This window comes from Podarcis liolepis (genome assembly GCF_965112155.1).
Source record: "Podarcis liolepis genome assembly, chromosome: 13".
Lineage (NCBI taxonomy): Eukaryota > Metazoa > Chordata > Lepidosauria > Squamata > Lacertidae > Podarcis > Podarcis liolepis.
This window is the reverse complement of record NC_139573.1, coordinates 57,010,077-57,033,282: the sequence shown is the minus strand read 5'-3', so window position 1 is coordinate 57,033,282 and position 23,206 is coordinate 57,010,077. Positions and strand designations below refer to the sequence as shown.

At 47.3% G+C, this 23,206-nt stretch overlaps 1 protein-coding gene across 1 annotated transcript in view; it reads right to left on the bottom strand.

Annotated features, from left to right (window-relative positions):
* TNS3 (tensin 3) overlaps positions 1-23,206 on the bottom strand; it is a 79,149-nt gene that overhangs the window by 14,750 nt on the left and 41,193 nt on the right. Inside the window, 3 exon segments of the mRNA XM_083470910.1 lie at positions 287-446; positions 16,819-16,945; positions 19,435-19,595. Of these exon segments, the coding sequence (XP_083327036.1) occupies positions 287-446; positions 16,819-16,945; positions 19,435-19,595 (448 nt within the window).

Below are 23,206 nucleotides of genomic sequence, written 5' to 3'. Positions count from 1 at the left end.
AGATTTTTTTAAAAGTCAGATTAATGTGGCAGTAGAATGCGACAGATTTATTAATAAATGTGAAATTGACATGGACCAGAAACAGAATAATCTGTTCTTCCTGACTTTCAAACCAAGTATCGAAAATGACCATTAAGCACTCAGAAAGGTTGCCTCAGGGTTACGCCTGAAGGTGACACAATTCAGGGTTGGGTCTATAAACTGTTTAAGGAATTCTTCCTGGAATCAGATTCCTCTACATCCAAATGAGGTGGCTGAAAATTAAGAGACGCAGAAGTTGTCTTACCTGCCTCCTTGCTGGGCAGGGCAATGACATGGGACTGAGCACACAGCTGCAAAAGGCTGCCGGCAGGAAGGATCCGTCCGCAACAAAGCAGGATTGGGGCCTGCGGGGCTTTCAGGCTTCACAGTGGAATGACTGAGGCCTTCCACGTAACTCTGGGGTTCTGAAGAAGTGAAAAGAAGGAAATGGATGTTATGGTCCATAAACCTGCAATGGTCACCAGTCTAGTTATGCATAGTAGTAGAAATGGGATGTGCTGCAGCCAAAAGGGGGGAAGAGGAGGAAATCGGGGTCACACCTGCAGGCTCACCCCCACCTCCACCTCCACAAGGTGTTATTTGTGCAGGAGCTGTTGCGCAGGCACTCAAACGTATGTGTTTAGGTCCCCTACATGAAACCTAGAGAAGGGAATGCATGGCAGCTCCTGAGCAGGTCTCATCTTGGACACAAGTTGCTCAGAGGCAGAAGGTGCCATCATCCCTCTTCCCTTGCATGGATCCACTTCTTCACAAGGTCAGTATCATTCTGCTGCACAATCCTGCCATCCGGGATATGAAGCAAACATTATATGGCCACTTCAGCTGGAAATAAAATAAACTAAACAATAGTTGCAGTGCATTTGTTACCTTCTGCCTAAGCAAAAGAACAAATGAAGATGTGAGTGAGGAGAAATGAATGTATTGTATCCCACTTGGGCCTAGAAACTAAAGGTGTTGAGTTCTTTACTGAATTCTTCCCAAGGTAGATTCACACACACAAATTTCATCACTCAACTGAACAGCCACCATAGAACAACTTTTACTTCCTCCTTATTTTTACTGAATTTTAACGGAAGAGGCTACAGAAAAATGAAACAAGAGGAAACTTGTTTGTTTTTCTAAAGGATTAAGTTGTCACAAATGCTAGTAGGATGTAGGTATGCAATCTACTAAATCAACAACAAAACACACCAAGAGGAAAATGGCGTGTGGTCTAACGCTTAAGTGCAAAGGAGGAGGATAGGGAAATAACCAGAACTAAACAGAGTATCTGTACTTAAATGTTCAGTTATATTTGAAATGGAGGAAGATGGGGAGAAAGCCTGATCCACTTGGTCTTGCCTCCATTATTTCATTGCCCGCACATTCAAGACTTCTAAGCAGCCTGGCCAGATCACTGATCACCTGTTGTTACTGACATCATGCTCCCCAATTTTAGCCTGACACTTCCTTTTTTAATTCCTCAAAGAGACCTGTTTCCTGGACTTTCCAGCTATACATCATTATTTTTTAAAAAATACAGTTAAAAGCTAAATCCATGCCACCTTTTCACTTGAAAGCAAGGCAAGATACCCAAAGAAACATCATCTGTGCACCAGGCTCTCTCTCAGCACTCTTTAAATTTTTAACTTGGCTGAGATCATATTAAACACAGAACTCTTAGCTACTCTAGTAGTAGTAGCAATAATAATAATAATAATAATAATAATAATAATAATAATAATAATAATAATAATTTGTTACTGGGTTGCCCCAGCCACTCCGGGCAGCTGCCCTGGACACAGAATTGACCTGTGCCTCCAAAAGCAGCTGTGAGTACCAAACTTCCCCAAGGCTGTGCACCTGGTTTTTCAGGGGCAGTTACCCCACAAACAGTCTTGTTGGGGTTATGTCTTGTCGGGTTCAACCTCATTCTGTTGGCCACCATCAAAACAAAGCTGGAGAATAGGGACTGATTAAAATGGTCCCTCCTCTTCCCATCCTTATCTACAAATTCTTCAGACATAGTTGAGGGACTACATACTGATTTCTGCCACAATTTTACTTGGCTGGTAGCAGGCAGAAGAGGTGCCAAGACCACACCATCCCGGGGCCCCTGGTAGGTTTACTACAAGCCCTTTCCTGGTCTCTAATTTGCACAGATAGGTCTCTGATCACATACTTTAAATACCGCTGAATATACAAATGTGCATCACTGTCCCGCATCATGTATAGCCTGTGGCTCACAAAACATAGCCCAGTGTCACATACAGGTGGTAGCCAACCAGAGCCCTCCCTAGAGTTCACACATTAAGAGGCACCAGAACAAGCCTTACTACTCCAAAGGGGCATGTGTAAACAAAGACGGAATACAACAATACAGTGGCACCTCGGTTTTTGAAAGTAATCTGTTCTGGAAGAAAGTTCAAGTTCTGCAACATTCAAAAACCGAAAACTCAATACGGAAGCTGTGTGGCATGTTCCAACTTTCGAGGTGTGTTTGAAAACCGAAGCATTTTCTTCTGGGTTTATGGCGTTCGAAAACCAAAATGTTCATCAGCAGACATGTTCAAAAACCAAGGTACCACTGTACATTTGTTTTTATCTTCAAATAAAGCAAAGATAGAAAGTGCTTGGTGGGTTGTGTTGGTACAGAGTTACCGCTGCTGGTACTACTGTCTCTAGAGCAGAGACATTTTCTTGTCCTGCAGAGATTTTGTGTCCCAAAATTTGGCACCTAAACACATTCTGAAATCATTCTAAGTAAGCACTGGTCCTTGTTTTTGTAATCACACAGGTTGTTCTGAGTTGCTCAGAGTGGTTTGTATATATGGCTCTCCAGTAGTCTCCTGTCCAGGCATCACGGGGCCAGGTCCACTTCTGGAGTCATCAGCATTCAGAACATCCACTGGGCCCACAAATCAAATTTCCTTTCATGGCAGAAAGAAACCTCTCTACGTGTGCCATGACTCCTACAAAGAAACAGCCTCTTGGTGTGTCTGTGTAGGGAATAACGGAGCCCTTGACCATCTACTTGCAGATGTTTTGAACCGCCGCTCCCTGACCATGGGCCACACTCCCCGGGGCAGATGAAAGCTGTGGTCTGAAACATCAGGAGGTCCCAGCTTAGGGATGACTGAATTACAGTCTGCGCAACAAGACTCAGGAACCAAACTGGTCATTCTACTCCACTCTTTCCCCCCAGACTGTCTCTAAAATGGTATATGAACACTGCACACGATAACCACGTATTTATTTCTTTTTAAAAAATAAATTCACCCGCATTCCCATGTTTTTTAACCCTACACTTAGGACCCAGCAGATGAAAAACAACACTCCCCCCCATCCCCTGCATGGGGGGGGGGGGAGCATTAGAAATGTTAGCTCTCAGGAACTTACTTCTTTCTGGGGCTTTAAATACCAGCTGTTATATTATTTATTTTAAAAAGAATGATTTTGTGATTTGTAATTACTAATATGCCGTAATTCAATTTGTGGATACGTTCTTAAACTGAGCCTTGAAAGACCTTCAGATGTTCACAATGAAGCTGCAATAGCTCCACCAGCAATTTTGGGAGGCTCCCAAAAGTTTAGCTGATTTGGGTTATGTGGTGGAATGGCAGAAATTCTTAGATGATAGCAACTTGCATACTGCTGGTTAGGACACAAAGGAGATAAATGGGGTGAGGGATAATTCTGCCCAAACAGCTATGCTAATTAGGGATCAAACTAAACCGGAGGTGGGGAGAGACCCTCCTGGCCACACTGGGGTGTCAGTGGTGACAGTCACACTAGTGCCAGCTTATGAGCAAAACTAGGACTGCTCTACTTTTATTTTCAAATGAGGCAAAGATGTCTTTCGTTTGACTAGGGACAAAACAAAGTGAGGATGTATTTTTAATGCACTCATCCTGGCTTATTCTGAAATATCTGGAAGCAATTACAAGTACAGCCATACATTGGAAGCCAAACGGAATCCGTTCTGGAAGCCCATTTGACTTCCAAAAAGTTCGGAAACCAAGACGCAGCTTCCGATTGGCTGCAGGAGCCTTCTGCAGCCAATTCCGGTAGCCGCGGAAGCCCCGTCGGATGTTCGGGTTCCAAAGAACGTTTGCAAACAGGAACCCTCTTATCATCAACCTCTTATCATCACTCCTGAGCAACTTTGGTAGAGTTCTCACTGGTAATAAACCTGTCTGGGTTGAACCACTGTAAGAAGGGGCAGTGAATGTGGTACCCCACAGGTAGGACTAAAACTCCCATCAGAAACATAAAAAGAACTCGTAGAGGAGACAGAGGTGCACCTAGGCTCCTCTGCGCCCCTGGCAAGGAGATGTATCTGTGCCTCCCACCATGTCCAGACACAAAAAAGAGACATAATTCAGTCTTCACAAGCAACTCAAACTGGGTGTTTAACAACACCGTCCTATAAATGTCTATTCAAAAGTAAATCCCACTGAGTTCAACGGGGCTTAGTCCTGGGAAAGTGGGTACACAGGACTGCAGCCTAAGTCTGGCAAGCCAGAGGCAAGAACTTCTGACAATACCTTGCTTGGCTTTTCCTTACTTCTGAGGAGGCACCAGCAGAAAGGCACTAACTTGGAAGTTGCTCCCCAGTGCACACTTTACTCAGACGTAAGTACGCTGGCTGGAAAGAAGCCAGCCGTGCCAGCACAGAGGCTGGCTGGGGAAGGGGCTCCGCAGGGCTGCTGTGAGGGCCCACTCATTCCTCCAAAAGAGGTGCAAATTTTGTGCCCTCTAGGTAAGCCTCTGAGGAGAGAAGCAAGAGTCATCTGGGCACTGGGCAAAGTAGATATTTGCTTGTTAGCACAAATGGTATTCTTCAGAAGTGACACTGAGCACCAGCTCAGCAGTTATGCACTTTTAATCTGTGAGAATTTAGCAACTCTCCCACTGGGTGATGGTGCCCCCTGAGATGAGCAGGTAAAGGTAAAGGGACCCCTGACCATTAGGTCCAGTCGCGGATGACTCTGGGGTTGCAGCGCTCATCTCGCTTTACAGGCCAATGGAGCCGGCGTACAGCTTCCGGGTCATGTGGCCAGCCTGACTAAGCCGCTTCTGGCAAACCAGAGCAGTGCTTGGAAACACCGTTTACCTTCCTGCCGGAGCGGTACCTATTTATCTACTTGCACTTTGACGTGTTTTCGAACTGCTAGGATGGCAGGAGCAGGGACTGAGCAACGGGAGCTCACCCCATCGCGGGAATTTGAACTGCCGACCTTCTGATCAACAAGCTCTAGGCTCTGTGGTTTAACCCTCAGCGCCACCCGCATCCAGATGAGCAGGTGCCTCAATGCAAAACAAAATATGATGTCTGTCAAGAAGACATGAAGATTCTGGAGCCAAACAGGCAGCCTCCTAGAGAGAAAGCAGGTTTAAACTTCATCAATATGTGAACTTCCTTTTCTGACTCTGAGGCTGGAAGATGCCCTGTTTGGAGGCAGGAGGGGTCCTCCGAGATGACCTTCTTGACCATGTTTTCTAGCAGCCTGTTTGCTTGCCCATTCTCCCAAGGGCCTCGCATTCTTATGCTGATCCCGGTAAGACTTCTGACTTCCAGTCTACGCTTTGCCCAATGTTTTGCGCGCAATCTCTTCCTTGAGAGCTCCTCCAGCCCAGAGAGGGCCTGGCCATTTCCCCCGGGCCAACTCGGCCCCTTCGAAGTTGGTTCAGCTCTTGCGCCTCCCGCAAAACCAACGCGCGCTGAGGCGGCGGCGGCGATCCTAACCCCTCAGCTGCGGGGAAAGAGCCCGTGCAGGATGGCGCGCCGAGCCGGGAGCGCAGTCCCCCTCCGCGGCCGACAAAGGCCCGCTCCCATCCCGACGGAAGACCCTTCTCCTCCGGGGGGGGGGATCGGGGCCCCGGGGTCCCTGCCTGCTCCGGGGAAGCCCGTGCCAAACCACGGGGCCGACTCCGGGCAAGCGGCTCGGCTGCTTCCTCCCGGCGCGAGCCCAGCCGAGGAGCCGCCCGCCGCCGCCCCGTCCCGGGCCTGGGGCTCGCCAGCTGCCCCCCGCCCCGTCCAGGCCCCTCGCCTACCTAGCGCCGCCGCCATGGCCGAGCCCCGCGCCGCCGCCTCTTCCCCGGGGAAGCCTCCCGGCCAGACGCGGCCGCCCAGCGACCCGCCCAGGCTCCACCTCCAGCCGCCCGCCCGGGAAGGAGGAGCCCGCCAGGCGGGGGGGGGGGGGGCAGGCAGAAGCTCCTGGGCATCCCGGCTTTTTAGACCCCGGGGGCTCCGGGAAAGGCAGCTTCCCACCTGGCACGCTGCACCCTCGCAGAACCAAGAGCGGAAACCAGGATCAGGAAGGCGCAGCCCCGTGGCAGGGGGAGCCTCAGGCGGCATCCCAGATGTTTCCCTGAAGAGGCATATTGGCACTCACCCCACGGGCCACCCTGGGCTGACCACTGGGCAATTCCTGAGAATGCGCTGCCCTACCAGGCATCTTGCAGGGAAACGTCTTCCCCCCCCCACCCGCGCAAGGAGTCCCACCGGCTAATTTTACATATACTTCTTGTTGTTTAGCCGTGTCCGACTCTTCGTGACCCCCTGGACCAGAGCAGGCCAGGCACGCCTGTCTTCCACTGCCTCCCACATACACATATATAGTACAGTAGATGCCAATTCAGAGTTTCTGTTTCTGGGCACAGGTTGCCTTCCCAGCAAAGCCTCTGCCCCAACATGTGCTATGCCAGGGAGAAATAGCAGCTCTCCCGGGTCACCCATCACTCTGACAGGCATGTCATGAGTGCAGGAAGATGGCTGCTAGGAAAACAGTTTTAAGGTTCTAGAGTCAGCTAGGTAGCCGTGTTGGTCTGAAGCAGTCAAAAACATTTTTTTTTTAAATTGTCCCATAGCACCTTAAAGACCAACTCAGTTTGTTCAGGGTTTAGCTTTTGGTTATAAACTTATGATCATAGTTAGCTAAGGACTCAAAATGGGGAGTCAGGAGAGCTGTGACAAACCAATTTAGGTTGCAGAAAATGGATCTATATGACCGGGGAGTAAGACAACACAACTCTCTTGAAGAAACATTTGAACACATAGGCGCCGACTCCATGGGGCTTGAGGGGGCTCGAGCCCCCTCAAAAAATTTTTTGGGGAGGCTCAGCCCCCCCAATAATCTCGGGCGGGCGCCCTTCTAGCAGAGCGCCGCCGCCGTCCCCCGCCTCCTCCCCACCTGCTCCTTCGCCAGCCAGCCAGCCGCGCGCCCTAATCGGAGAGCCCCGGCTGGAAATCCCGCGAGAACAGGGGAATCCCGACTGGCCACACCTCCCAGCCAGCCAATCGGCTGGCTGGGGGGGCGTGGCTTGCCCTATTTAGGGCCGGAGCCACTTTATTTGCATATTCATGAGCTTATTTATTATTCATGAGCTTTCCCGGGCCCCCCCAATATTTTTTCTAAGTCCGCGTCCCTGTTTGAACGTAGGATGGAAAGACAATGCAGACAAGAGGTCACTTGTCTTTGAAGGTGTTGGCGGTAAGCTGCTTATTTATCCCATCCTGAAGAAAAAGAAAACCAAGAATGTTGCACAAGAGAGAAGCCAACCACCATCATTTCTTCCTCAGAAAGTTCACTCTCCACCCCAAGAGGTTTAGGCTGAATGGTCAGACCATGCTCCTTCTTCCTTACAGAGGATCACTGTGGAGAGGCGAGAGCATGACCAGCACCCTCTGGCCCCTGAGCATGTTTCTCAGCTGGCTCCATGACAACAGGAGAAGAACCATCCCTGAAACAGAGGAAGAAAGGAGACCTCACAGAATGGCAACCGGAGAGAGCTCTGTAAGGTCCTCTTTTATAAACCTCGCGGGTGGTGCCAACTCATTCCCTTATGGGCTTCCTAGGAAGAGACCTTCCCCTCCTGTGTTTACTATGAGGGAGGGAGAAAGGAGACTCCAGCCTGAGTCCTGAGCCCCCCAACATGACTGAGGGTGGCACTGAGCCCACCTCTTGAGACATTACAGAAAGGACAATACAAAGATATTCCCCCTGCCCAGGGATGTTCACAACCAGAATTATAGTAAACACAGGCAGAGAATAGATCCCTCCTTTCCCACAGAATATGGCCAGGAGCAATTATAGTGCATTACAGATGCAGTGAAATACAACTTAAAAAAACCACCCAAAGAGAACTGTAAAATGCATTGCAGGCGGAAAGAACCGTGACTCTTCAATCTCAAGAGACAGTGGTACCTCTGGTTGCGAACGGGATCTGTTCCGGAGGCCCATTCGCATCATGAAAAGCCCGCGACCTGAAGTGCCGTATCTGCGCACGTGCGCAGCGTGATTTGGCGCTTCCGTGCATGTGCAAAGCGTGATTTAGTGCTTCTGCGCGAGTGGTGAAACCCGGAAGTAACCCTTTCCAGTACTTCCGGGTTGCTGCGGGATGCAACCTGAAAAAACGTAACATGAAGCAAACGTAACATGAGGTATGACTGTATTGTGTAGAACCTCACTGTCCTAGGCTAGCAGCTGAAAGCCAACAAATCTCCCGCTCAAAGTGAATTAAGAACATTGGCTCCTGCCAAAAAAACAGTGACCACACCTGCCAACTTCTTAAAGGAGACCCTGCTACTCAACAAGGAGAATTGCACCAATACCAGGCATGCTGCTGTTGGAGCAATGAACTCTGCAAGAATAGCAAAGTAGTCCAAGCAAGAGAAGGCAGGAGCATTACAGACTCCCTCCTCCACTCTCTCTCAGAGACAGGCTTAAGACTGTGATTTGCTTCGCCCTCCCCATCGCTAATAACACAGAAGGCGAGAAGCCAAAAGAAGAGCCCTGGAAGGAAGGCCGAGTGGCTAACTGAGTGCTGGCTCCAACCCCTGTGAGCCCCAGGCGCCGTGAGAGAAAGCTTTGGGCCAGGAAAAGGAAAGAAAAAACTCCCAAGAAAAACACTGTGCATTTAAATACCTAAGGGAAAAGGAGGCCCCTGGAAGAGGAGGAGGAGGAGGAGGAGGCAAAAGGCCTGCAAAGCCTGTCTGGTCCAGGTGAGGAAAAGTCATCCTACTCACTGAATGTCCCCCAATCCTCTCTGGAAAATTATAACCTGCTAAAAGAGCCAAGCACTTCTGTTTTCACAGCCATTTCAAATTAAGCAGCACAACCGCCCGCTTGTGCCAGTCCATCGTGGACTGTAATATCTCAGCGTTTTTGCCAACATTTTAAAAGAGAAAGCACAGAAGCCCCATTTCCCACAAGAAAGTAATCTTGGTTAATTTCCTTAGATTACATGTCTGCTGCTGGGGCCTCTCCAAAGGACAAAGAAGCAGTCCTATTTTTTGGGGGGAGGTTAATGTTTTCCACATTAAAAAATGAGACCCAAGAAGGAAGTGGGAGACTCCCCAAACATGATTTGTTATCTCTCCCTCCCTCTCAGCTTTCAGATGGTATTTCCCTGTTCAGGAGAAGCTGAACAAATCTGCAGTGAAATAGGACATTATTGTATAAAATTACTTTCATAAATGGGCCTAGCAGTCAAACACAGGGCACTGTGGCTAGAAATGGCACAAGAATATAAATGAGTAGCCAAGACTTGCAGAGGGAAGGTCATGCAGGCTGAAGCGCAGAATGAGCTCAGGCTTGCAAGAGAAGTTAATAATAGAAAGTGGTTTTTTCACTTATGGCTGAAGAAAGAGAAAGACCAAGGAAGGAGAAGGTCCTTTGCATGGAGAAGATGGAGAAAGGCTGTTGGGTGATGGAGAATGCAGACCTGCTCATCACCTACTTCCAAGTTTCATAGAGCAAAACATCCTTTCCCAGTGCCATCCTTTGCATGTTTGCTCAGATGTAAGTTCCACTAAATTCACTGAATTTATTTCATAGTTTAGGATTGCAGGCTCTGGAGTTTCCCTCTCAGAGTGTGCTCTTTATCAGTTTGCCATGCACTCTTAGAGAGTCTTACCTGGACGACAAATTATATACCTACAGTTAGCATGAAATGAGTAATGGCTGTATTGTAAGCGGAGACTTTAACTGGCAGCAAATAAAGTTCAGTGTTTGTTTCCTTGTATGAATAAATGAATGAATGAATGAGCAAACATTCTTTACTTCCAACATTTAACATACAGAATAAACCACCAGTTTTCAATACTTTGTTTGGTAATAATATGAACATTTGGGATCTTACTGGTCAGAAAGAGCCAGGATTCACTCCTCCCAGGAGAGGGGAGAGAGACAATAATGTCTCACCCTGAATGTTAGTGACCTGTTTGAAGGACTCTATGATTTGAAAACAGATGCTGCATGTATACTTTTGTTACTTAGGAAAAATCTTAATAAGCACATTCACACACATACTGTTGAGCTGGAAGGGGTTCCGAGAGTCAAGTTCCCTGCAGTCCAGAATGGATTTTCTATGAAGCTGGCTATCTTTGCTGCTTACTTGTGAGTAAACCAGAACATCTGTCATGTAAAGACTAGGCTAGGAAGTTTAGGATCAGAATTGTAATAGACCAGCGTGCTCTTCCGAGACGTGGGAGAGACTCGGGGAGTGTAGGCTGCTTGTACACTCTGAGTAACTAATAAGGGAACTGCCTGGGAAACACAAAGGCGCGTTGGTCCCAGAGTCCCCAGGGTCTGCTGGGGAAATCAACAAGCTTCTTTGATCTTGGACAAGGAATTGGCAGCTGGAAGCTAGCCTTGCTTTCCCTAGCAATCTGTGTCACGGTTGAACTGAGGAGTGCCAAGTGCACTGGCTTGCAGCCTTTCCAAAAGTAATCTGTTTGGTGCACCCAGGTCCCCCCCCCCCCATAAGTGGGAAGCTGGTGGCAGCAACTACCAGAGAGTAAGACCTGTTGACAACGCTGTAGGACTGTTGGGTTGCAGTTGGACAAAGAAGGGGGTGGGGCAGAGCGTTTTCCCACCCTGTCACAGCTTTATCTTTTATCTTGATTTTCATTGTCTGCATGTGTTCTATATTTTAACTTGTAAGCCATCCTAGAAATATTTATGCAGAAGGGCGGCCTACCAATTATTAAAACAAACAACCTTTTAAAATCTATTCAGGAAAATCCAGCCTGCTGCATACTGAACAAGAGACACACATGTTTTGCTTTGTAGCAAATATTTATCTTTATCTGCGATTACAAATTTTAGGGTATTGTTCTTGGAAGCTAAAATGGTATCCATCTCATCAAATACCTTCCACCTGAGTTCTGAGATCCACAAACTCTTGGAAGTTCAGTGTAAACACAAGAAACAGAACAATGCAAACATTTGATAGCAAGAATAATCCAGGAAGCTGGGGGGACTGACAGCCTTGAGGACGGGAATGGGGAACCTGAGGCTCCCCTATGTTGTTGGAGTGCAGCTGTCCCTGATTCTTACGCTTATCCTTGGGCTGGTGCAGCCAACAACATCTCAGGGGCCACAGCGCCCCCCCCCCCACTCAAGGAAACATGGATAGCTTTCCATGTAACAACAATAAATGTTATTCCTGACAGCACATTTATAATTATTCAAACTTGGTTTGAGAGGCAGTAAAGTGTCACCACCTTTCCAAAAGATGCTAGAAATTCTGAAGAACTGATACTAGCAAGGAAAAAAGTAAGAAGTTTTCAATGGAAGCCAGATGGGCCATTATCAGGGATGGATGGAATGGGGCAAATTTTGCTGGTGGGTTGCTTGAAAAGGAGGCAGAAAGAGACCACTCCTCTCCCCATCCACAATAACAACACAGAAATCACTCCCCCACCCACCCCTGCTTGAACCCAGAAGCCTTAAGAAAGAAGTTTCCCTTGCTATGGGGGCTTATCTCTGTTTGGATCATGGCCAGGGACTGAAGAGATGGGCCTCACTGCCCGACCTATAGAACCTTCCCCACAAGAACTGCTTCCCAGTGCCAGTAAGAGAAAGATAGCAAGAGAGTAGCAAAGGCATATTTCGCTTGCGGTCACAGGGAGCAAGGAAAGCAAAAAAGACGCTTGCCTGGCCCTTCCTGTCTGCACATAAGGGACACACTTTTTGCAGGCGTGCTTGTTCTCTGCCTGGGTGCTTAGTTTGCTTCTCAGGAAGGCCCTGACAAGGCAAGCGCAATGGTGCGAAGCAGAACAGTCCACTTCTCTTCCTTCTTGTGAGCCTTTCTTCCTTAAGGCTCCTTGAACTAAGAGAAGTTTTAAAAGAAAGAAAGACAACAAATGCTATTTGGTGGGGTGTTTTGTGAGCTCAGTTACAAGCTTCCAAAAAAACCTGTTGCTTACTAGCCAGGCCAGGCCTCTTTATAGCCTAGCCATTTGAGAAGTGGTCCTCCACCATGTCCTGACTGCCCCCCCTTGGCACGCTGGGACGGTTTTGCAGGAGTGGGTTAATATATGGGCTGGAGCTTTTGAAAGCTAGACTGAAGAAACCTCTCTCTGTGGACAGTTTTGGCTTAATGAATCCAGTCTCTGTGTCAGCTTCTGCTGACCTTTGAAAATCCTTTCCAAGTCCTGTGATTCTATGGCAGCAAATGTTCAAGCACAGAACATTTGTGAGACGCAGCTCAAATCTCTGGCAATTGGCTTGGTGCAGAATGTTTTAGCTTGTGTAATGCAGCTACACAAAGGGACCTCAATTCACTGCTTGAGGCATAAGACAAGAGGGTCTTTATAAGTCCCAGAGTGGGATACACAGAGCATTCTTGTTTCTTCAGAAGCACACAGGAACCCTCCATTGCAAAACTAGCTGCCTGCCCTCACAATGCCAGCATCCAAGTTTCCACTGCTGGATGTTTTTGATGTTTACATTTAATTTGAAAAGCCAGGGGGAACTACATACTGCTTGAAGAAGGCTACCTGCTTTTCAAAATGGGATTAGCTGTTCGTGGGCCAGATTGCTTACCTGACACACAACTTAAAAGTAGAGGAAGATACATTTTCACAGTGCTCTTTTGTGCAAACAAGGATGTAGCCTGAAATGGACAAATGCAATATGTAAACTGGCCAGTTGTGGGTATCTTCCACAGCAACTCCTGGGATTGCAGCAGTATTTTGCTCTGTATTTTATAGTACAGTGGAACCTCGGTTTTTGAACATAATCTGTTCTCGAAGACCGTTTGACTTCCAAAACGTTGGAAATCAGGAGCAAGGGGCAGTCGGCAAAATCCACTGAGAAAAAAGAAAAACATGCAGCGGAAGCCGTTTGACTTCTGAGGCGCCTTCAAAAACGGAAGCAATTACTTCCGGGTTTTGGGCATTCATCTTCCAAAACGTTTGGCTTCTGAGAAGCTTGAAAACCGAGGTTCCACTGTATTATGATGTTTTAATGATACCAATGTGGTATTTTTCATGAGCTGGTGGTTTATAAGTAGTCTTCTAAAATAAATAAATCAATAACATAAAATAATCCCAGGAATGCCCAAATTGTGAACCTGAATCTTCCACCTCACCTAAGACAGGCTGAACCCCTATTTCTTAACCTGTCTCTGCCTTGCCCATTCCCAACGTCAGAACTTGAAATTAGAAGATTGCAGGTTCCTGCCTATGAAGACCATTCCAAGAAACCTCATGGACATAACTGGGAGGGGCTTACAAACATACCCCATTTCTCCAGCTAGGTATTAGTAATACAAACCAGAACAACATGCTTATCCAGGATTAAATCCTAAATGAACTACAGTGGTACCTCGGGTTAAGAACTTAATTCGTTCTGGAGGGCCGTTCTTAACCTGAAACTGTTCTTAACCTAAGGTACCACTTTAGCTAATGGGACCTCCTGCTGCCGCTGAGCCGCTGCCATGCAATTTCTGTTCTCATCCTGAAGCAAAGTTCTTAACCCGAGGTAATATTCCTGGGTTAGCGGAGTCTGTAACCTGAAGCGTCTGTAACCTGAAGCGTCTGTAACCCAAGGTACCACTGTATGTTCCACTGGCATTGAACAGAAGGCGCTGAAGACTCAAGGGAGCTGCTGATTCAACAATCAGGGTTCTCCTGGACAAGAGGCGACAGCATGAGGCTGCTCAGTTCCCTTTCATGGCCATTCGCATCTCCACTGCCATAACTCCTTCTGCTGGAGACCCAAGCATCAGTGGCAGGGGCACCATCTATGTGGGGCCGTGGGGCGTGCTGACGTCATGCGTGCATGTTGTGGGGAGACATTGCATGGCCCCAGACCCCTCAGTCATGGGAGGCAAGCCTGATCAGTAGTGTCCTGGCCCTCAATCTCACCAATCCTTCATTATCTGACTCACAAACAGGTAAGAACACAACACAAGAACAGAAGCATCCAGTAAATGCAGAATTTAAACCTGCAGACAAACATGATGAATAAAGGTACCTTACGATAGCACAAAATGCAGGGTGCAGAAAAAGCAGTTCTTCTCACAGCGACATAGTGGGGGGAAATAGCACAAGATAGACAGAAAAGTGCCTTCCCTAAGACCACCAAGGGAGTTCATGGATGAAATTTGAACTAAGAGCTTCCTGGCTCAAAGAAGACACTAGCTCAATGCAGACTAGAGCCCTTCTCAGACATTCATTTAGATATAATGTATGGATATGGGAATGGGGTGGGCAGGATCTTGGGTGCAGGATCTGCTCCAGATCTACACCCATGTATTATAATGTGCTCAGAGCGCTGCAGCATTTATGCTTACTGTCCAGCTGCCTTGGTCTAACTGAGGTGAAAGGCAGGGCATATTTTTAACAAACAGATGAGAAAACAAGAACATACTCATGGAGTAAACATTAAAAACTAACTTTCTTTAAGGTCCTATCAGTGGCTTCTGTTTTATAGTTTCAAAAGAGGAATCTCACACCAGTTTAATCAAAAACTTGGATGAACCTAACAAGCCAAAGAATTCTGGGGCATCTATCTGACAGATCTGCATAGAAATAGTCTGGTTGCAGATCATTTGTTTTTTCCAAATCATTTTCACTGACAGTGACAACATATTTTGGTATGCAGAAACAGAAAGCACCCGGCTTGACTGAACATGCACAGATCATAGTCCTCTCTGACAAACATGTTTTTGTCAAGGAGAAAAGGGAAAAATACCACCAGAAACAGTTCATTTACGAACATGCCCAATAATAGAAGCTCCCTCTGAGAAGTTCTGTCCAGCTCTGGGACAATTCACCATCAAGGGACACACTAGAAATAGCACAAAGTATGGCAATTTATGCTCAGTTGGTCCCATTTTGCTAAGAGGATCTCCAGGTTTCTGTTACTGCCCCTAGTAGGTCTCACCACCTCTATTGTGATGTTTCTGTATGTATATTATTAAGGTTACCTCTGCCCCCTTCTCTTTGCCTAGGTGGGAATATGGATGGCTCTGTGGTCTTAATCTATTTCATCCTGTTTTTATATACCCCCCTCTCTTCCCACTCCTGTGTGACTGCATTTATGTGGACGGCCACAAAATATATAACTACATAGACTGTCCTCCCTCCCCTCGCTGGGGCTGCTGCCCAAACCAGGGAAAGGCTGCAGCGCAGAAGCACCAGAACCACCAGCATCAAGGGGGTGGGTGGGAGGACAGTGGCTGCTCTCGGTTGCCCTCTTGCCCAGCTGGCAGCAGGCACCACAGCTGAGATGGCTTGGCAGCCTTGGGGTGGAGCCTGCAGGCAACCCAAGCACCCCAACCCCCCCTTGGGAATGAGGTGCCAGTGCGTGGAGGGGCAGTGGGGAGGGAAGGTCAACCTGTCCAGCTTAGCCTCAACCCCCTATTGCTCACCTGGTGCACCTTACTCCCCCCGCCCTCACCACTGCCTCTTCACGTGCGGGGGGGGGGGGGAGTTGCCAACTTCCAAGCCTCTCTACTCCAGAGACACTTGTCTCTCTTTCTTCTCTCCCTATTAAAGTGGGGTGCTCCCCACTTTACACAGTTTCACTTACATGCACAAGCTCCTGGAATGTAAGCCCTGCGTAAGCGGTGTGTGTGTGTGTGTGTGTGTGCCTGTAATAATAATTGAGGTGAGTATGGATGCGTGTGCAAGTTCACACTTGGACACCCCACACTCCAAAAGCCTTCTGTATTGAATAGATTATATAACTCTGAAGGCAGTGCTTAAGATATCATTTATGCAATGAAATGTTTCAGTAATTAGCATAGTATCATTGCTCAAGCAGCCAAAATGACTGAATTTGCAGACTGTCCACAGAAATGTTAGCAGCAGGAAAAATATTCTATAAATTCTTTGTTCTCACGAAGCGCCAAACTTCATCAACCATGCAGGAGAAAATATACTTAAAATGTCACCTATGAGCAGAGTCCACATTCAGGAATATGTCTACCTGGATTCTCTGTAAATGATTAACTGTTTTAGCTGACAAAACATGCAAAGCTAAATATAGCATCTGATCCAACTCAGGCCTCTTGCACACTTCAGCAATTTTATTGTTGTTAATGCTGCAATGGGTCTGGGTCTCTAGGGTGATCAAATGCAAAGAAGAACGAAGTCCCTGTATTTTCAACAGCTATACAGAAAAGAGAATTTTGGCAGGTGCACCTTGCCATGTGAGAGTCTGAAGAGACATGTCTGCTGAAATTCCGTCTTTTATATGACCATTAAGTGCACAAGATACCTACTTTTTTATCTATTTATACTCCTTGTTTTGCTTCCCGTTATTAATGTTAAGCAAACAGTTGAAGAAGCTGCAGCTATTTTGCACAAGGAAAGTCTAGTCTGTTCTGTGGAACAATTCTAACAGTTCTAAGAGCACAGATCTGAGAGGCCAGAGCTGTGAGGACAATGGCAGTGGCACGCACCTGAGAGGCGCCAGAACTGCGTTCCGGTGAGTTCTGGCTGAACAAACCCTGGTTGTAAGATATAGAAGCAAAATCCAAAAGACGCTGTCTCACCATAGGGAGTCTCTGGTGATACTGGAAATGCTGGAGTAGTCTGGAGCGTTTGATTCCCATTTTTTGTTGGTGAGAAGATGCTGCTGTCTGCTTCATCCAGGTCTTCCTGACAGTGTTCAACACGCCTCTGGAATATAAAACAGAAACATGGAGGAAGCCCATTTTTCCCAGGCATGATCAAGTCAGCCTACATAAACCTTTTGCCCACTTTTAAAACGGAAAGATCTCAGTGCTCCTAAAGCCGCAGACAAGTGGACACATGCAGCCCAGTCACAGTTAACCTGGGGAAATGACCACTGACCCCATTGCCAGATTTACATCTCCTGGGTCCAAAGTGGTAACTACAACAACCGCACAGGGCTTGTTCCAAATCTTTGAAGGCATGCAGACAATCCCTAAAACAGTGATAGATTAGGCATTCTTACTCAAGTAATACTTTCTTACCTGGGGTGTATGGGGTGTCAGGGGAGGGGAAGTACCTCTGGTGGGGGACACGCAGCGCTCCTTCTTGGGCAGTTTGCTCATCTTTGGTTCCCCCCCCCCCGCACTCAGCTCTCACCTGCGGCTCCTAGAAGCTGTCAGCAGGCGACAGCGGACACGCCCTGGGGGGAAATGGCTTCAAATGCCTGGCTAAACAGGTCAGGTTGACTGATGGGTCTGAAACCCTTGGTGAGTGAGGGACATCCCTGCATGCAAAGACAGGCTCTGGCGGATTGAGTGGACAAGACCAAGACTGGGTGCAATGGTCGGTAAAGCGCTTCCTGCACCTGCTGCTGAGGGAAATGAGGGGCAGGTGGGGCTTGTCATCTTGGAAAGGGAGCCTGTCTAGGACAATGCTGATCCTAAACCTTCATGCCTTGCAGCCATACTCATTCTTGAGAAAAGTTTCAGGAGTAAACCCTGAGGAACAATCCAAATCCACTGCCTTGTGGAACATCTTTGGGAGAAGAAAAGGTGAAGGAGTAATCTCTACACAAATCCAGAATGAAATCCCTAAGGCAATGGAAACAAACTCCTTTGTGCCTAGCAAGCTGGTACATCGGGACCACGTGTCCTGGCTTGTCCACCAGCCTGTTACAGGTCAAGGACTCATGGAAGATGGCCATCATTGACCGTGAGCTGAAAAGGCTCAACACTGACCTTGCCGCTCTACAGGACACCAGACTCACTTCGAATGGCAGCCTCTGAGAGTAAAACTACACCTTTTTCTGGCAAGGAGGGCAACTTCACGGCATAGCTTTCACAGTGAGGAACTCTCTTCTGTCTGTGATAGAACCACCAGCCGGAGGGCTCAGAATGCTTGCTTTCCCTCCGCCTCTCAACAACCTCCGGTCTGGCTAGCATCTTGAGTGTCTAGGCTCCCACTTTGTGCTCTGACCATACAGACCAAGGACCAGTTCTAAGAGGAGCAAGACCAGGTTGTCAGGAGGGTCCCAGCCTGAGAACACCTATTCCTGCTGAGAGAATTCAGTGCTAGAGTTGGGAACGATCATCACACATTGGACAACTGCATAGGCCACTTTGGTATTATTGGCAGCATGAAGGAAAACGGGCAAAGGAAGGCCTGCTTGAACAGTGCACAGCCTCTGCACCACGAGAACGTTCTTCTCTACCAAGGCAAAACATTGAGTGGAAACAGCCAATATCAGGCCACAGGAACCAGCTGGACTTGATTGTCACCAGGCAATCAGCACTGAACTGTGTTCGTGCCACACGGAGCTACCACAATGCTGACTGTGACACAGATAGTCACTCCCTGGTGGCAAGAAAGATCCATCTCCAGCCAAAGACAGCCCAAAGCCCAAAGTAGAAAGTGCGGCCTTGAATCAACACTGCCAGAACAGTCATGCCTGAACTTTTTGAGTGCTTCCCTGATTTTGTTGAACAAGCCCTACTGACCTGCACCAGACATAGCGTTGAAGCAAGGTGAGACCGCGTCCAAGAGCCAACCTACAACACAGCTATGTCCTCCTTGGGCAAAAGAAACAAACCCACTCCCGGCTGGTTAGAGGCTGGCATTAAAGGACATGGAATCTGTTACTGCTGTGAGGCTCTCCTCAACTACAAGAGTGTTCCCTGTGAAAATACACTTGCTACACTGAGAAAGGCAAGGAGCGATGCCCAGCGGATTGCCAGACGATGTGCCAATGACTCCTAGAGCTGTGCCAGAGCATCCAACTTGCTGCTGACACCAGCAACATTCGCCAAGGATGTGCTCTACGGGGAGCTGGCCTCATGCATCAGACCCATTGGCAGACCAACTGTGTTACCCAAAGGTATCTGCAAACAGGACATGAAAGCTGGCAACATCAACCCCGCCATGTGGGACTCCCTTGTAGACAACAGCAGCACCTGGAGACAACCAGTCAGGTCACATATCGACAGCAGTGACCAGAGGAGGAATGACTGCTGAGAGGAGTGCAGAAGGAAGAAACACCTGCAGCAGCACCACCGGATGCCTTCCTCTACCCCAGCTGCAGCAAAACATATCTCTCTCCCCTATCAGCCTCTACAGCCACAGCAGGTGCTGCAACCTTCCAACAGCTTGACCTCACCCCCAAAGGCGCACTCTTCCATTCTCTCTCAAGACAGATGGATGCCAACCAACTTTCTTACCTCATTTGACTCCCCTCCAGGCCTGTATGAACCTAGTCTTTCCGCAGAAGGCTCCGCCCATTCACACTTTGGATATAATGGCTGGGCTGAGACATTGTTCTCAAACTGTGCCCGGTTTAACTTCTTGTTTAGTCCACTCAATACGTCATCTGCTTGAGAGCCTGGAGATACAAACACACAGAGAAGCTCGATCTGGTTACACGTTAAACATTCAGACAAATAAGGTAAAGGTAAAGGGACCCCTGACTATTAGGTCCAGTTGTGGACGACTCTGGGGTTGTGGCGCTCATCTCGCTTTACAGGCCATGGGAGCCGGCGTACAGCTTCCGGGTCATGTGGCCAGCAGGACTAAGCCGCTTCTGGCAAACCAGAGCAGCGCACGGAAACGCCATTTACCTTCCCGCCGGAGCGGTACCTATTTATCTACTTGCACTTTGACGTGCGTTCAAACTGCTAGGTTGGCAGGAGCAGGGACCAAGCAACGGGAGCTCACCCCGTCGCGGGGATTCGAACCGCCGACCTTCTGATCGGCAAGTCCTAGGCTCTGTGGTTTAACCCACAGCACCACCCGCGTCCCTATTCAGACAAATACTTTGCAGCAAAATCTATTGGGCAATATAAAAAGTGACCACCAGGTAAAGTGAGTTTGCAGTAAAGGGATGTAATGCATTGCCAAGGATAAAATCAAGTAGATTTACTTAAAATGGCATCACTGACTGCAGTGTCGTCAGCAAACCTAGCCAAAGTAAATTGTAACATTTTGCATTCCAAGTGAGCCCTGGTCAGTACTTGCCATATGTCATCCCTGTACTGCTATTTGCTCATAAAAAGGAACTAACACCGGTTGAATATTTATAAGACATTCTTCCTTGTTTATCAGAAATGCTACAGCTGCCAGCACATGCGTGTATTTTTATGTAAGCGCAGGGGAGAAAGAAATGGGGAAGACATAGCAGGGTGGAAAATGGAAGCTTCCCTTTTTAAGCACAGCCTAAGGGAAAGTTAGGCTAAAAGCCCCTTTTCCATCCTAAAATGTTTTCTTTCCAGGGAACAGGCAAAAAGTGGTCTGCTTCTAGTACACTAGATTAATGATTCAATTTATTATTATTTTTAATATATTTTTATTAAAGATTTCTAGGTTTACAAAAGTTATGTGCAATGTCTCTTTTTTCAAGTTACATTTTCTACAGGTCAGTTTCATTTGTTGAGACATTAGGGTTACATTAGGAAGAAAAGGGAGAAAGAGGTGGAGGGGGTTGGGTGGCAATGCGTCTATTCTATTTACTGTATTTGTGGGGTTTTGTGTCAGTGTTGCTTGTGCGGGTTCTCTTTACTATTCACTTGTGTTCCTTTGGTGGTGAGAGAGGTTGGGGTTGGCCTAGGGTGTGATTGTTGCTTGTTTGTGATGAACTTTGTTTTCGTGTGTGAGGGAGGTGTGTGTGTGTTTTTGGATCAGGTTAGACAGATTGATTCGAATGCAGTTGGCGGGTTCCTGTTGTTGTCTTGCTGGGTTGTGTATGTGATGAAGGCGTCTGTTTGTCCCTGTGTCAGTTTCAGTTTGTTGGTTAATTAGGGCTGTTTCCCCCACTATTTGGTATCACTGGTCCAGGCTTACTCCTGACAGGTCTCTCCAGTGTCTGGCTATGATGCTTCTGGCTGCTGAGAGTAGGTGGGTTATGAGCTCTTTGTGGTGTAAATGGGCATTATTATCTTGGAAGATGTTTAGTAGGGCCAGTTCTGGGGTGACTTCTAATACTTGCTTAGTTGTTTTGCATATTTCTTGTATGACTGATGTCCAGAAGAGCTGGATATTCATAATTCAAGTTATGAAATATCTTATCACCACAGAAAACTTGGATGATCCAATTTTAGAAATAGCACAGTAAACATTTGCCGCTTTCCTGGCTGGAGGGGAGAACTGGGGTGAAAGGGAAGGGAAACACCTGAGAGACATTAGCCTGAACCCTGAGATTGTGTTTACTTCCGTTCCCGCCAGGTATTCAGCTGAGAGTGGCCTGGCCAGAGGCATTAGCCAAAGGCCTCTCAACCTTGGATCAGCTGTGAACGAAGCCAGTTCTGTTGGCCTTAAACTGGGAAGAGCAGATTCCTTCTCTACACACCGGGCAGAGAACACAGCGCCTATTTTCTGAGATCTGCTTTTCATCAGCAAGATTCTCCTAGAGATGTTTCAGTGGTCTCTGAAAATACAGCACATTTGCATCTTATGTGGGGGTGTTGTTTGGGGGAAGGTGCGTATATGCAAAAATGAGTATACATGACTATGCGTCCCCTTGGAACTGCCCCTGTGTGAGCATCCTTACCTTTGCGGAGCTGGAGGAGAGCTTTCAAGCTCTCCACCTTGCTTACTGAGCAAGTCCTGCTCAGAACACAGGGTCAGCGATGCTCTCGCAAGACCTCAAAGGTCTTCCTTGTTGAGCCCAATTTTGATGTCACAGCCACGGTTAAAGGTGGGGGACATTCACAAATGCTTCCAAAAGTCTTTCAGGGCTTAAAAGGGATGGGGAACACGAACACACACACACGAAACACTACACTCAGATTCAAAGCACTCCCAATGTTTGGTGCTTTCCGCATGTCTCATTATTTATGGTATTTTAATATTTTGCTGGGACACGGGTGGCACTGTGGGTTAAACCACAGAGCCTAGGACTTGCCAATCAGAAGGTCGGCGGTTTGAATCCCTTTACCTTTACTAATATTTTGCTGGAAGCTGCCCAGAGTGGCTGGAGAAACCCAGCCTGCTGGGCAGGGTATAAATAATAAATTATGATGATGATGAATTTTTACAACTTTTTTCTTTTTTACATATTGCTTGTATTTTGAGAACTCTGTTCATAATAAAAAGGAAAGATTTATACAGGGAGTCTTTCATAATTATTGTCTCATGAGTTTCTCCTAAGGGGAAAAAAGTAAATGAATAATGACATTTCCACCCCCATAAATGGCAAATCACAAGTAAAGTACCTGCATTATAGACATAATAAAAAAGTAAGTCTACTTCTGCTGGGTCTATGTATGCTGCTAAGGAGACAGAATGCTGGGCTAGATAGAATATTACCAAATAATTAAGATTTATTCTAAGCAGCCCTAAACCTTGCTTCTGACCATCTTCCCATTGTGGAGGCACAAACACATGCAGTCCCCTCGACTATATACAATGTGGGGATATTTGTACAATCACACAAATAGGATATGCTCATTCCAGCTTGGGAGGAGGACTGAGCAACTAACTCTGTGAACAGCTCTTTCTTATTAACTTGGAGGTGCCACTGTAACTGTCTCCACTGTATTCTGCTCTGGTCAGACCTCACCTGGAGTACTGTGTCCAGTATTGGGCACCACAATTCAAGAAGGACACTGACAAACTGGAACGTGTCCAGAGGAGGGCAACCAAAATGGTCAAGGGCCTGGAAACGATGCCTTATGAGGAACGGCTAAGGGAGCTGGGCATGTTTAGCCTGGAGAAAAGGAGGTTAAGGGGTGATATGATAGCCATGTTCAAATATATAAAAGGATGTCACATAGAGGAGGGAGAAAGGTTGTTTTCTGCTGCTCCAGAGAAGCGGACACGGAGCAATGGATCCAAACTACAAGAAAGAAGATTCCACCTAAACATTAGGAAGAACTTCCTGACAGTAAGAGCTGTTCGACAGTGGAATTTGCTGCCAAGGAGTGTGGTGGAGTCTCCTACTTTGGAGGTCTTTAAGCAGAGGCTTGACAACCATATGTCAGGAGTGCTCTGATGGTGTTT